This window comes from Coturnix japonica, chromosome 2 (genome assembly GCF_054131305.1).
Source record: "Coturnix japonica strain WE chromosome 2, WE-NBRP24, whole genome shotgun sequence".
NCBI classification, from domain to species: domain Eukaryota; kingdom Metazoa; phylum Chordata; class Aves; order Galliformes; family Phasianidae; genus Coturnix; species Coturnix japonica.
This window is the reverse complement of record NC_140664.1, coordinates 67,563,079-67,578,704: the sequence shown is the minus strand read 5'-3', so window position 1 is coordinate 67,578,704 and position 15,626 is coordinate 67,563,079. Positions and strand designations below refer to the sequence as shown.

The 15,626-nt window shown below is 49.3% G+C and overlaps 1 protein-coding gene across 3 annotated transcripts; it reads right to left on the bottom strand.

Moving 5' to 3' along the window:
- Positions 1–6,612: 6,612 nt before the first annotated feature.
- LOC146761897 (zinc finger CCCH domain-containing protein 11A-like) lies at positions 6,613–14,275 on the bottom strand. 3 transcript variants are annotated; one of them, XR_014942702.1, is made up of 7 exons: positions 9,728–14,275; positions 9,108–9,298; positions 8,741–8,828; positions 8,561–8,623; positions 8,222–8,308; positions 7,229–7,931; positions 6,613–6,769 (listed from the first exon to the last, which is right to left on the bottom strand). XR_014942702.1 is itself a non-coding variant. In XM_085537724.1 (5 exons), the coding sequence occupies exons 1-5, from the start codon at positions 9,159–9,161 to the stop codon at positions 7,462–7,464; spliced, it is 762 nt and encodes a 253-aa protein (XP_085393850.1). In that variant the 5' UTR covers positions 9,162–9,681; the 3' UTR covers positions 7,132–7,461. The 3 variants fall into 3 exon arrangements, 1 of the variants encoding a protein (XP_085393850.1); XR_014942701.1 differs by lacking the exon at positions 9,728–14,275 and having other exon boundaries at positions 9,108–9,681; XM_085537724.1 differs by lacking the exons at positions 6,613–6,769; positions 9,728–14,275 and having other exon boundaries at positions 7,132–7,931; positions 9,108–9,681.
- Between the last annotated feature and the right edge of the window lie 1,351 nt (positions 14,276–15,626).

The window sequence follows — 15,626 nt, the reverse complement described above, 5'->3', positions numbered from 1 at the left end:
AACATCTGTACTAAATGCACGGGGTTTGATTTTGGTTGGGGAAAACAAACTGCTTCCCGTCTTACTCCCCCATCACTTCCTTGGAGCCTTTCCTAATGCTCGCATTTGCAGTTCGTCTTGTAGACATGTAGTTAGATAAGAGCATCTCCTATCTAACTACAAGGGGACAAGAGCTTTCCTTGTCTCTTTCCAGCTTGCCCTGATTTTTCTGCTGCTGTCCTGCCTCTTCTGCTTCTTTCTCTGGTTCTCCTTGTTAAATAAATTGCAGCCCAACCTTCAAAAAGGAAAGAAGAATTTAACTGCAGTGACCCATGTCCTTATCCCACTGTGGTCTGTGCTGAAATGGCTATTGACTGAATTGGGAACAAGGCTGCCTTCCCCCTGCTTTCACATAGCCTCTCTATGGCGTACAATAAGTGGGGTTTCACAGGTTGCGTGAGGAGCAGCCAGGTCCAAACCTTCCCTCCTTGTCAATGCAGTGGCTGGGGAGGTTTCACAGCTCCTTGGAGCCAGGGAGCTCTTTGGTGGAGCTGACGGAGGAAGGTCCCACCTCCATCAGGGGAAATAAGAAGGAACTCTGCCATGCAAAATAAGGAATAACATACCAAGTGGGGATTGTACAGTGAAGCAGGAAACTGATGCTCTGTTGGAATACGGAATAAAGGGGGACTAAAAGAGGGAAACTTAAAGGTAGTTTATAGAAACAAGTAAAGGATAGTTAAATTTTACAAGTAAAAGAAACAAGGGGCCTAGGAGAGCAAAGAGGATGCAGATAAGGAGTGAGACCTCACGGACGACATCAGGCAAGGAGGAGAATAACTACTTGTGAACTACCAGAAGAGGAGTTTCATCCCTCCTGATAAGAACAAGAGGGGGTCTTCATGCTAAAGACCTACTGAATATGTATCAGAATTCCGAGAACTATTGACTATGTATTAGAATTCTGAGAAATCATTGACTATGTATTAGATGTACCTATATCTGTGTCACGATTTTACAAGTTGGTGTGCAAGTTTGGTGGAGCTATCCCCCTTGCACCCGGCACTGGAATAAACATACCTGCTTTATAACCCATCTCTGGATTACAGAGTTTTATTCCGCAAGTCAGGATGACATGCATTCATTTGTCTTTGGCTTTTTGGATGCAGCACTGCTCAGTAGCCCTGGGCTGTGGGAGCACTGACATGATGCAGCGGGATGCCACTGGGATGCAGGGACAATTCCTTCTGCACCGCAACCCAAACTCAGGTCTTGTGGAGGCCCCGGAAGGAAGAGTGCAGTGCTGTGCAGTGTTACTGGGCTGGGGATGAAGGCTGAGGAACTCATCCCCACTCAAGGGAAGTGCTGTGTGTGGCTGGTCTCATGCGTGTGCCATGGACTCTTTCCTTACCGGAACACACAGGAGTTTTGAGGCACAGCACTGAATGACTGTGCTGGGTTTTCCAGAGCCCCCAGGGCTTTGGGGACATTACTGCCACCATGTCGCTGTGCCCTGGCTGCTGGTGGGTCTCAGTTCATTGCTGTCCCTTTACCCCCCACCGCTGCCATCCCTAGAATTGATCCCTAGCTTGATGCCTTGTTCCATCCTCTTCCTGGTGACTCTTTAGGACAAATAGGGACAGAGCCACTGGTGTCTCCCCGCCTTGTAGGCCTGGGGATTGTCCTGAGTACCCAGCATCACTCTGCTGATGAGAACCAGTTTCTAGGGTCTGTCCCCTGTCCTCAGCTTGGCTGGGGTCCACCCGTATGGAATCACCTGTAAATAAGGGATAATAGGGACAGCAGCAGGACTGGGGGCTGCTGCAGCACCCATGTGCATCCAACCCCTCAACATCACATAGGAGACCCCCTCTACTTGCTCAGTGAAGAAATAGCCCCCCCCCCCCAAAAAAAAAAAATCCCCGAGTGACTCATTTGGGGCTAAAAAGGCAGCAAAAAGCAGAAGCTTGGGAAGGGTGGGAGGGGCATGGGAGGCCTTTGCTCCTGTCCCCATTTGGGGTAAGAAAAGGGGCTAAAGGGTTGCAGAGTGGGACCCCCTCAGCTGTCTGCCCCCAGAAGCTGGAGGGGGAGGAAAGGAGAGGGAGAAGTGGAAGATGAGGGGGGGAAATGAGGACACTTTGAGTTTGAGAAAAAGCCTTTCATTCCAGGAAAGAAACGCTTGGCTTTGACTCAGCAGCACTCAGAGCAAAAGCCATCCCCGTGCCCGCTGTGACATCCTGCCAAACTTCTGCCCTGCAGCGCTTGGCTCACCTTGTTGCCTCTGTTTCCCCTCGTGCGACGTGCAGTGGTGCCACCCCCAGCCATCCTCAGGACCCACAGTGAGTCTGTTGGTGGCCAGTGTGTCACTGAGTGACAGCATCAGGTGGGAATGCATCAACATAGAGCCAGGGGATTGCTGAGCAGCGCTGGGGTGGGGGGGAAGTCAGCCCCAAGGGGAAAGTCTCCCCCATGAAAAAAGTGGGTCATTTAATACCTTGCGTGAGATGCTGGAGAACAGGAAATGAATGAGCTTAATATGTGCCACCTGGGTACTGCCTGTACGTCCTCCAACACCACAAGTGCTGTCCAGAGCTCTCCAGTGTCCCCTCATGCTCCTTGCAGTTCCCCAGTAAGCTCCCATTGCTTCCCAGTATTGTCTAGACTCTCTTTGTGCCAACTCTGTATCCCCCAGTACTGCCTGGAGCCACCACAGTGCTGTCTGCGTCCTTCGATAGCCTCCCAGTGGCACCAGTACTGCCCAGTGCCCCCAGTTAACACAGCCATTGTACAGTACATGACCATCTCCTTCCATGAGAACAACACAAGGCCACAGAGACGTTGACAGCAACGATGGTGCTGGAGACATTCAGTCTGGAGGAGCTGCAGCTCTTGGTTCACTGCAACCACTCCAGCATCCCCAGAGGTGGGCATGGAGGTCTGGGTGGCCTTTGGTGCTGCAGGAATGACTGCAGGCAGAGATGTACCCAAGTGAGCACCAAACATTTAACACATTAACAGACTAAACAGTAAAGAAATGACAATATTCCCAACCATTTCCAGGTAAAGGCAGAAATCTTCCTTTTACACTTTGTACCTATTAAACAAAGAAACAAACAAACACGTGCTGAAATCACAAGTGATAACCTTGCTGCCAGTACTGGTTGACCTGAGTAATCTCTCCAGAGGTGCTTTGAAGTGGTTGTTCCCTTGGCAGAGGAGAGAAGTAAGCTTCGTGCTTGGGTACTTAAAATAAAGTTCAGTGTTCTGGGTCTTCCAGTGCACCTGCCTGGGGAAGCAAGCAATTCTTTGGGAGAAACCATCACATTTCTCTTTCATTTGACAGAACTCAGTGCAGTATCAGCTTAATGTGAACACTGAGGTCCATCTGCAATTATTTTAGAGAGTTTTGTGCCACACAACCCGACTGTTTGTTTCATCTTGCTTCAGATGCAATGGCTGACTTCCTGACTGGCATCCTCACTCGAGCAGAGAGCCACTTGGGCTCCTGTCCCCGTGACCTGGATGCTGAAAAGAAGCTGTGGGACTCAGCCAGGAGGGATCTGTCATTTCATTTGCTGGGAGGAACCAGCAGGCCTACCTTGCCAGTGTCCAGAGTGCCTGCCTCATTTTTGGCCAAAGTCAGCAGTAGATGGACTCAGAGCTCTGTGCATGTGCCTCTTCACTGTCCTGCTTGGCTGGTGGCACTCAGGGGGGATTTTGTGAGGTGAGGTCTCTGCTGGGCGATTCAAGCCCAACACATTTGAAGTTGAGTGGCAGACAGTATGTATTTTGATTTCCAGGCTTGTGACTTGGTCACAGGGACTGGCAAGTAGGATGGAGAGAGCTCTCTGGAGATTTTGCCCTGTTGCTGCACATTGCTGCCAGCACCACAGCAGGAGGCAGATGGCCATACATCAGTGGTGGGATGCACAGAGAACGAACACCTGCCTGCCCATCAGTAATACCCCAGAGACCACAGTCTGCAACTAAGGAGACAGAGTGACAGAAAGCATGCTGTAGGTTTGCACTCCACTTTATGTCTAGCACTTAGAGGTATGTTTTGTCTGAACTGTCTGATACTTTGGTCAGTTTGTGCTACAGAACAGAAGCAGACAGTGACTTCTGGATGGGCAATTGATTCTAACAAAGAGAAAAGCACTGCAGGAAGCCTTACCTCCACTGCAGAGAAATCAGTTCCCAGCCCTATGTCAGTTCAGTTAAGCATCACTGCTCCTTCCCCAAGGAGGATCCTCTATGAAATGCAACAGGACAAAATGTGAACCTTTCACAATGTATCAATCCTTTCAAACCAAGGCACCTAGCATCTCAAAATGACTACTGCTCGACTACCGGGTCATTTCAGATCACATAGGCTTCAGCATCTGGGAAGCCTCTGTTATTCAAGGAGAAAAGGGCTAATGCAATTGAATAAGGGCCATGACTTTGGGGAAAGCAGCTACTCCCATTCTTTTCCATCTAAAGCTGTCATTTAGCTTTCACTGCATCTACTTCGTGCAGCCATTCATTAGTTCTGCAGTGCACTGAATGGTGCAAAGACTGTGGATCAAGGGAACCAATCTAGCCAGTCCTTAATTTCCTGATGAGAAATCTCTCTCAGTCTCTTGGAATAGCACTGATCACTTGGAGCACATTAAAGTAAAGCACCCAGGAAAAAGTTCCTCCGGTGGCAAAAGTTGAATCACAGCGCCACCTGCTGGAGACCGACATCTCGAGGGAAGCAGGATGGATGTTGCAGCCAAATGTGCTCCTCCACCACTGGTTTTCTGAGACGTACCTGTGAGCACCACACATTTGTACGGTCTGTCTGTCCGTAGAGCTACAAAGGCAGAAGCAGAACATCTATATGGTTTGTTGCAGCTGTGGGTTGTGACTGATATCAGTCCTTGGATCTGTTACACTTCACAATTGCGTTCAGAGTTTTTTCAGGTCATCCTGGCTTTCTGGTGCTCCCTGCACAGTGACACCATCTCTTCTGTCACCCCATTTAGCAATCTATCATAAAGCCTTTGCACTGATGCTATTCAGTGTAATACCTAGCATGGGTTTTTTTACCTTTCCTTGAGACTGCAGGCCATTTCTAGCAGTAACAATGCTTACTGCAGGTCACTCAACACCACATTATGACTATGAGTCTTACTTGAAATCCATTCCTAGCCATGAGAGCTGGGCAGTATTTAAATAGTGCTACATTGGAGCTCAGGATTGGTGCATCCCTAAGAGTAGGAAATAGGGAAGGGGGCTGTCCTGGAAATGGGTGATTCTGAGATTGTGGAGATGCTGAACGCCTTCTTTACTTTGGTTTTCACTTCAAAGACTGCCCCTTGGGACTCCTGGATCCTGGAGGGAAGGGAGAGAGCCTGGGAAATGGAGAGCTTCCCTCTGGGTGAGGAGGCGGTGATCTGAGAGCATCTGGGTGGGATCAGTGTGCACAAATCCATAGACTCTGATGGGATGCATCCACATGTGCGGAGGGAGCTGGCAGAGGTAATTGCCAAACTCTGTCATCTTTGACAGGTCTTGGAGAAGAGAAGTGCCTGAAAACTGGAGGAGAGCCTGTGAAACTGCAGTCTTCAGAAAGGAGCAGGAGGAGGATCTGGTAAACTGCACGGCAGTCAGTTTCACCTCTGTCCCTGGAAAGGTGCTGGAACAGCTTGGTCTGGATGCCTTCTGCAAGCAATTGGAAAGGAAGAAGTTTATCAGCAGTATTCAGCTTGGATTCACCGAGGAAAAGTCATGCTCAACCAACCCTGCAGCCTTCTATAATGACATCACAGCACAGAGTCCATTTGGAGGCCTGTGGTCTGCAGTGTTCCCCAGGGCTTGGTGCTGTGTCTGATCTTGCTCAGTATCTTCACTGATGACCTTGAGGAGGGGATAGTGTCCATGCTCTGTAAGTACGCCTATGATACAAAGCTGGGAGGAATGGCTGACACACCTGAAGTCTGTGCTGCCATTCAGCAAGAGCTGGACAGACTGGAGAGCTGGGCACCAATAAACGTGAAGAGGTTTAACAAAAGCAAGTGCAGAATCTTCAGCCTGGGAAGGAGTAGCAGCAAGTATCAGTACAAGGGCATGGAATGTTGTGTGGGCACATGGGTGTGCAAAGGAGGCATGGTGGCACACATAGATGCCCATGCACATGGGTAGACAGAAGGACAGGGTTGCACATCAATGTGTGTGCACAGTGGTATTCAAATGGCTGGGGTCATACAAGTATGAGCAGGCATGTGGCTGTGTGCAAGAGAGGAGCTGCCCATGTTTGTGTGCAGGGCTGTGCAATGGAGTGGGGTTGTACAGCTGTGTGCGGGGGCCAGGTCCTGTGTGTCATGGAGCTCCATGGGAAACCTCTATGAGTGCTAGCAACAGCAGGAGCACTTGGAGCACTGCCTGGAAGAACGGTGCTGGGATGGGCTGTGGTGGGCCGAAGTTGCGTAGTGGACCGAAGATGCGTAGATGCTACTCTGGACCAAATGCCGTGCAGCTGCTCATGGAATGCCACTGGACAAATCAGGCTGTGCAGTCTTTGTGAATATGTAATTATGATAGTTTATTGATTGAATGCATTAAAGAAAAAAAAAAAGGAAAAATAAATAAATAAATAAATAAATAAATAAAAGAAATCCCAGAATGTAGTAAAACATGGAATGCTGAGTTGGGCTGCAACTGAAATGCTGTGCACTGCAGCCGCTGCCTTGTGACGCTTTTCCTCTCAGTCCTTCATGTTCACCTTCTGCATCATCTCCGCAAGTATGTTCATCTCTGCGAAGAACTGGAAAGAAACAAAGCAAGCGTAGAAGTAGGACAGAAACAATCTAGGGAGATCTCATGAAGAAAGCCTGACCAGTAAACTTCCAGAATGACCCCGTGCGGAACAGCACGTTCCTTTTATTAGGGGCACTGACACTACTTCCCATGACAAGTTGTCTATGGTAAGATTAATGCTCTGTCATGGGAAGGTCGTTTCAAAGGTTGCAGTGCCCAGCATGGCAAGCTTCTTTATCACAGCAAAACCTTCTGGCTGTTACCAACCACATTGTTCTCAATCCAGAGGAAGGCGTCCAAGCTCCCCATGGCAGCTCTCACTGACAGTGTCATTTCCTCAAACACACAGCTGGCAATTTTTCTATTCCATCACTTCCCTCAGGAGTTTACCATCTCTTTTATGTCTGACAGATGTAGGCACTGAGACCAACAAGAGAATGCGTGTCTGTGTTCACCAAGGACTCACCTCTGCACGTGCAGCTCTCAAAGAAGCCTTTCTCATTTCCCTTTTCCTTTGTTTTTGTTGTTGTCTTTTTGCTGGAAAGCAAGAATACCAATGAATTCATTTTGTCAACAGCAAAACTGCAGAAACATGGGTGCCGAGAAAACAAATGGCAGTCCAAAGACAAAGCAAATGGGACTAGGAAGCCTCTCAGTGAGTAACATTTCCAGGGGGAAATACAGAAGAGCATAGTGAAGTTAATGGAAAGAGATGCGTTTAGGTATTCTGGCACCTCGCTGCCTTTGGACTTTGTAGCCTTCAACTCTTTTCCCCTCCACAGAGAAGGAAAAGGTAAAGCAAGCCCTAAGCAAACTCAATGTGTTTGATAAGGACAGCACTTCACCGGGACGGTGCCACAGCACCTTCTTACCTCTTTGCTTGGAGCTCCGTGGTGGGGTTGGGGCCGGCACACTGCCTGTGCTCTGGCCCCTGGCTCTTTTGTTAGCAGGCAACTGCGCTGCTGCCTGTTGCTCTTCGTCCAAGCCCTTGCGTTTCCCTCCAGCCAGGGTCTTGGAGACAGAGCGGGGGCACACAGCCAGGGAAGGTCTTCTCCCTGAGCTGGGACCTGCTGTTACTGGAAGCCCTCCAGCCTGGAGATGATCTCTCCCAGAAAGCACTCTCTGCAGTGCTTTCACGTTGTTCTTTCCATTTTGCTCATGTTGTACATCTATTATAATCAAGAAAGGAGAAGCAGTTAGACTTCAAGGGAGCCCAAGGCTACTTTCAGTCTGCAGAATGGGCCACAATACTAGGAAATCTCATCTTGCGTGTTCACAGCAGCAGATCTTAGGTAAAGTGTGGGTTTGCATTTCAAATCTGGACAGGGAAGGTACTTGTAAATCCCAGGGACAAAGACCTCAAGCAACATGCAGCAACAACACTCCCAGGAAAGAAAAGACAGAAAGCCTGACTAGAACGACATCGAATCAAACCCCGATGCCTGTTGTGCATCTGTACCTCTCTTGGGTGCCACGTCACAGGCTGCAGTCCTCCCCAGTCTTTCCGCAAGGCTGCGCTTTGCTGGAAGGCCGCTTGCATCATCTTCTGGCAGAAAGAAACAAGAAATACTTGAAGAGCATCTCTTGGGAGGAAGATTTGAGCACAGCCAACCACCAACTTCAACTCTCCAAGTGTAGTTCCTACCATTTTCCTTTTTGCTGCTACAGCATGGTGCCATTTCTGCAGTCAGCACAGATCTGCAGTGGGCTTTCTTCACTCTTCCATCACACATGCACCCCTTCATGCAGCCCTATTTAGTGGCAGGTACCCACACCACAGCTCACAAGAGGTACTTACCTGCGTGGGCTTTCCGTTTCCCTCCTTGCCCAGCACCATTCAATGAACGCACGGGCTCTGTCCCTAAAAGAAGAGATCGTGTGTTGATTTCACAGATGTCAGTAGCAGTATTGTCCTGTTAGCCCGTGTCCACCCCCCACTAAAGAAAGACCCTGCTTTACAGACAGAAGAGAAACTCACTTTTGCGTGGCAGTAAAGACAGTCCATCCCCATTGCGTCCCTCTGTGCGCTGAAAGGTGCAGCTGGATGTCTGGCAGCTGCGCCGCCTCTGAAGAGAGAAAGGAAGAAACTCAGGTCGGAACGGGCAGCTGAGAGCTTCCAGATCGTGCCAGAGATGGGATATCAGAGCGCTGAGACATCATTGATCACTAAGGGAAAATACAGCCTGAGCCCTGCCCGTGCCATTAGCCCAGGCTGTCAGCAGTGAGCTCAGGATCCAACCGCTTACTGAGGTCCCAAAGGACCAGCAGGGCTCCCCCAGCTCCACTCCTTCCCCTTACAAATGAGAACAAAGAAGAAAAGTCAAGCCAAAGGAACCCAGCCATACCTTTCCGCTCACAGAGCAGGCATTGGATCCGCACTTGTCTCCTTGCTGAGACATGATCGCTCAAGTGTCAGAGGAAGCTCAAGTTCTCTCACAAGCTCTCTCCACAGGAACTTTCCCTGCTCTTGGAAAGAGCTGGCTTCACTCTTCCTAAGATTGCCTCGATCCTCCAAATCTCCCTTCAAACAGGAACCCTGCAGAAATCATCCACAAGAGAAAAGTCATGAGGGAGAAGTATATTCCCAGCTTTGTTCTGCCATGCAATTGAGTCTCTTGTGGAGGGAAAGGTCTGGGAATCAGCTGGCTGCAAGAACGTCCCAACGCTAGCTGCAGCTTGTGTCTGACTGCCGTGGCTTGTGTCAGCAAGTGCTCTTCTCCATCTCCTCAGGAGCTCTGCACCCAGCCATCCGTGTGGTAGTGAGGCACAAGTTGCGCTTGGTTTCCTTTTGAATGGTGTTTCATCATCCTCACCAAAACACGGGTTGGAATCTCCACAAGAACCTCTTTCCCCTGGGAACAGCCATGTGGAGGGGCACTGCTGGAGCTGGGGACTTCTCCCCGGCCTAGCATTTCATGTCTGTAGTGACACCTCCCACAGCCAGCCAGCACCAAACCCAGCTCACCTGTTGGGCCTGTTCAGCCTAAGCTGCGCTCAGCTCACCAACACAGCACAGCAGTCCTTTGGACAGGCTCTGCCAGGGTGATCTGTTCCACGAAATGCACAGAGCTCAGTCTCCGCGTGCAGCACGCTCGCCAGAGCACCAGCTCTGCTCACCACCTGTGGGACACATGCTCCTCCCACCGTGCCAACCATTGTGACCTCAGCAATGCTCGCATGACTTCTGCGCTTTCATCATAATGGAAGGAAGTGGACGCCTCCTAGATCCAAATTTAAGGAAACCAACGCCAGGGTCAGCCCATGGGGTGATCTGAAGTCAAACAACAGGGAAGTGAAGGTGACTCTTGTGCAGCTGTCATGGTTTTGCAATTTTCATTAAAAACCGGTCGAGACTAATGTGGCCTCATAGTGCTCAATGGAGTCCCGGGAGAGACAGTGGGAAGGTGTCACGGTTTGAAATGAAAAATCCACCTGCGTCCGTGACAGGGGGCCGTGGGCCCCGGAGGGGTTCTGGGCCGAAAGGAAAAAAAAGTTAATTAGGAAAAGAAAACAGCGGCAACGATCTAAGGAGGCACACTTATTTACTAAATACTATATCGAAATACAGGATAACACAATATAATACAATATAATTGAAAATTGAGCTAACGAATCAAGCAAAATAGGAGAGAGAATGAGTCCCGTAACCGAGAGGCCTACTGTGAATCTAGGCGAACGGCTGAAGGCTCCCACACACTCCCCTGAACGCCAGAACTCGAAAGACGTCAGTCTGTTCTGCGACAGAGTTAATATAGAGTCCAGGTCCCGTGACCTATCGTGTTGTTCCCTGGGAGATGTAGTCTTCTTCTGTAAGTTGCAGATTCAGTAAAATTATTCATGCTTTATATGATGTTATGATGTGGAATACTGATAGCAAAAATTACAAAATTATTAAACCATGACAGAAGGAATAGGGGTGCACATCTGTATGCCCCGAGGCTGGTGCTCACCTCTCTGACTGTGGCTTTAGTCTCCAGAGCCGATGTTGACTTCCCTTACTGTGGCTTTATGGCCCAGGGCCAGTGCCGGCCTCATGGGCTGGGGTTTGAGGCCCTTGGACCATTGCTGGCCTCACTGAGTGGGCCTTCTGCCAGTTGGATACAGCTGCTGGATGAACTGGCCAGGATGGAGCCTTCCCTTTGTAGCCTCCCATGTGCATATCCACCCCAAGAATGGAAGTCCTCCTTCTATATGTACCCCTTTCAACCACAATGTGGAAAGCAAACCATTTAGGCACCTGAAATGCTTCTGCTCCTGCAGTCTGGCAGAAAGCAATGCCCTCTATTTCATGCCACCTCTGCACAAACTGGAAGGGAATGGGGAGACATATGTCAGAACCAATGGGACAGGACTTCACTGAATGCAGTTTAAAAGCAAATCACCCCAGCTCTTGGTTGGGCTGTTGCCCTCTATTGCTGGGGATCCCTGACCCCTGGCCACTGACTTTCCACCCATGCATCCTTCCTTGGAGCCAAGTGTGCCTTTCCCAGCAGCAAGCACCAGGCTGGAGTCAGCACCAAAACCAAAACCTCCTTGCACCTTTCCCGTCCTTCTTTCACACATGGTCTTTTAGTTTCAGAAAATAGGGCCAGACCCCAGTGAAACAAGAGCTCTAGGACAAAGCAGCTGCTTTATTTTCCTCTTTCTCTTTCCTCATCTACACCCCACAGAAAGACCATTTGCCAAGTAAGGGATGCAGTGATCAGGTGTATGAGGGGCAAAGCGATTCAAGCTTAATTTCAAAGGCTTGTCTCTTCCACGTGACTTCCCTGAGGTCTGATACAATCGTACAGTCATAGACTCATAGAATAGCTTGGGTTGAAAAGGACCACAGCGTGCAGGGTCATCAACCACCAGACCAGGCTGCCCAGAGCCACATCCTGCCTGGCCTGGTCCTATCACTATCCACCCTCGTAAACAGCCATTCCCCCTTGCTGTTTATATGCTCCCTTCAAATACTACAAGGCCACAGTTAGGTCTCCCTGAAGCCAAGCAAAAAAAGCCCAGTTCCCTCAACCTGTCCTCGTAGTAAAGGTGCTCCAGCCCTCTGATCATCATCGTGGCCGCCCTTAGCATTATTTGCATTTCTCAATCCCCTTCCTAAAAAACACACCTGCTTCCGGGCACATTTCATCCCACTGTTAGGCCTTGTAAGAAGCACTATGGCAAGTCCACATGCAGAAAACACTGTCATTCCATTCAGTAACAGAGAAACCATTCTGCCCTTGCTCATGTCTCTCGTCCCTGCCTCCTCCTGAACTGGGCAGTGTTTGTGGGCAATGAAAGAAATCCCCACATTCCAGAAAATACAGACAAAAAAGAAAGAGGCAGAAAAGTGGCACTAATACTTTGTCACTGGTGGGAATCTCCACAGAATGTGTTGTGCTAAAGGTGTGAGGTTAAGGGATCATCACTCTCAAGATAAAAGTCACAGCATGTTCTGCAGTGCACTGAATGGTGCAAAGACTGTGGATCAAGGGAACCAATCTAGCCAGTCCTTAATTTCCTGATGAGAAATCTCTCTCAGTCTCTTGGAATAGCACTGATCACTTGGAGCACATTAAAGTAAAGCACCCAGGAAAAAGTTCCGCCGGTGGCAAAAGTTGAATCACAGCGCCACCTGCTGGAGACCGACATCTCGAGGGAAGCAGGATGGATGTTGCAGCCAAATGTGCTCCTCCACCACTGGTTTTCTGAGACGTACCCGTGAGCACCACACATTTGTACGGTCTGTCTGTCCGTAGAGCTACAAAGGCAGAAACAGAACATCTATATGGTTTGTTGCAGCTGTGGGTTGTGACTGATATCAGTCCCTGGATCTGTTACACTTCACAATTGCGTTCAGAGTTTTTTCAGGTCATCCTGGCTTTCTGGTGCTCCCTGCACAGTGACACCATCTCTTCTGTCACCCCATTTAGCAATCTATCATAAAGCACTGATGCTATTCAGTGTAATACCTAGCATGGGTTTGTTTACCTTTCCTTGAGACTGCAGTCCATTTCTAGCAGTAACAATGCTTACTGCAGGTCACTCAACACCACATTATGACTATGAGTCTTACTTGAAATCCATTCCTAGCCATGAGAGGGGGGCAGTATTTAAATAGCGCTACATTGGAGCTCAGGATTGGTGCATCCCTAAGAGTAGGAAAAAGGGAAGGGTGCTGTCCTGGAAATGGGTGATTCTGAGATTGTGGAGATGCGGAACGCCTTCTTTACTTTAGTTTTCACTTCAAAGACTGCCCCATGGGACTCCTGGATCCTGGAGGGAAGAGAGAGAGCCTGGGAAATGGAGAGCTTCCCTCTGGGTGAGGAGGCGGTGATCTGAGAGCATCTGGGTGGGATCAGTGTGCACAAATCCATAGACTCTGATGGGATGCATCCACATGTGCGGAGGGAGCTGGCAGAGGTAATTGCCAAACTCTGTCATCTTTGACAGGTCTTGGAGAAGAGAAGTGCCTGAAAACTGGAGGAGAGCCTGTGACACTGCAGTCTTCAGAAAGGAGCAGGAGGAGGATCTGGTAAACTGCACGGCAGTCAGTTTCACCTCTGTCCCTGGAAAGGTGCTGGAACAGCTTGGTCTGGATGCCTTCTGCGAGCAATTGGAAAGAAAGAAGTTTATCAGTTGTTCCCCCTCCTGTTCATATGCTCCCTTCAAATACTACAAGGCCGCAGTGAGGTCTCCCTGAAGCCTTCTTTTCTCCAAGCAGAACAAGCCCAGTTCCCTCAACCTGTCCTCGTAGGAAAGGTGCTCCAGCCCTCTGATCATCTTCGTGGCCCCCCTTAGCATTATTTACAATTCTCTTTTGCCATCCTAAAAAACTACACCCCCTTCCGGGCACATTTCATCTCACTGTTAGGCCTTGTAAGAAGCACTATGGCAAGTCCACATGCAGAAAACACTGTCATTCCATTCAGTAACAGAGAAACCATTCTGCCCTTGCTCATGTCTCTCGTCCCTGCCTCCTCCTGAACTGGGCAATGAAAGAAATCCCCACATTCCAGAAAATACAGACAAAAAAGAAAGAGGCAGAAAAGCGGCACTAATACTTTGTCACTGGTGGGAATCTCCACAGAATGTGTTGTGCTGAAGGTGTGAGGTTAAGGGATCATCACTCTCAAGATAAAAGTCATAGCATGGAAGATTTAGGGATGGCGTGCTGACTAGAAGGAATAAACAACACTTACCTTGTATCTTATTCATTTTCTCTCTCTTATCATCGGATATCTTATCCTCATCTACAAAGCTCTGAGGTTGTCCAAAGCCTGTTGCCATGAGCTTTGCTAAACGCAGCAGTGCTGTGGCTCAGAGGTATTACACTGGCACATTGCAAAAGAGAACGCCATAACCCAAGTGTGGAAGGAAGATGAAAGGGGAACTGTTACAATTAATTACCTCCTCTAAATTGGTAACTGTAGGCTTCTTGTCACACACTATTGCCTTAAAGCAGAACACCACAGATGTTCACAACCATGACAGGGATTTCTGCATACAAGCAACCACACGAGGCTGGGCACACTCTCCTGTCTCTTTGCCATTCCTAGAAAGACCCAGAAGAACTCAGTGTTCTCTTGCTGTTAGTTTACATACTCCAAGCATTTCCAAAGGCATGCTGCTCTGCAGAGAAAGCTGAGCTGTCCAGAAAGTTTGTTCAGGAAGAATGCAGCAGTATCAGTGCCCGTCATCCTGGGGGACCTGAATGCATTTGTTAAGAGAACAGGGAAAGAAGAGCGAAGAGAGCAAAAAACCAGGCACTAGCAGTGCTGCCCACAGGGGGCGGGGCTTGAGGCAGGGCCTGTGCCAGAGGGGGGCCTGGCACAGTTAGGGCCAGCTCAGGGCCCGGAGCAGAGGGGAGGAGGCAGAGGCAGGGCCTTGGGGCCCAGGATGGAGGAGGACCAGGCACAGCTGGGGCCAGCTCAGGGCCCAGACTGGAGAGGGACCCAGCACAGTTGAGGCCACTGCAGGGCCCAGGTGAGAGGGGAACCCAGCACAGTCGGGGCTGCTTTGGGGCCCAGGCCGGAGGTGGCCTGGCACAGCCAGGGCCTTGTGGCAGCACTCAGACTCTCCAGTTCAACCATTAACCATAACCTCAAATGGTAACTGTAGTGGAAGGCAGGAGCTGATACAGCTGCTTTACTCTGTTTTAATTTTCCTAAGAATGGCAAAGGACTCGAGCTAGTATCCAAAAAAAGGAATTTCTGAAAAAAAAAACCCAACACAAATCTAAACAAAAAATCCCAAATACACTTTTCTGAAGAACAGGATTCACAAAACGTTGCTATGGAGCAGATCTCCAAGTAGAGACTCTTTCTCTTAGACAGCCAGCTCTTAGATGAGATTAGGAAGGGAAGGAACCAGGCTCTTCCCCCTTTTTCGCATATGAAATGCTTCCAGCTGTGCTCCACAGCTGAACGTCTTTTAATGAAGATTAAAACCTGTGAAATGAAAGAATCCTTTCCTATTTCTTTCACATTTGTGTTTATTGATTTCAGTTCCAACCAGGTGGACTCGCAGTGTCTTACAAGTGAGACATGGAAGCAGGTACAGAGTGGAGAGCCAGCACCCTCAATCTCCAGGTGAGTAACAGCAGCCAAGGAGGCCTTTGGGCTCTGCAGGGTCCAAGTGTGGAGCATTACACACAGGAACACCTGAGTATAAAGACAGTGGCAGAGCTGTAGAGCTAGCCATAACAGAGAGGCACAGTGGCTCAGCTCATTTCCCACAGTAACACTGGAAATACGAGCCATGAGGGAAATGCAGATGCTTTCTGCCTTCCCCTTTTGTCTCATGCCTTCTGCCCCCATCAGAGGGGAGGAATGAGCTGCAGTTCCACAGAGACATTCCTCTCACAGCCACTCACACCT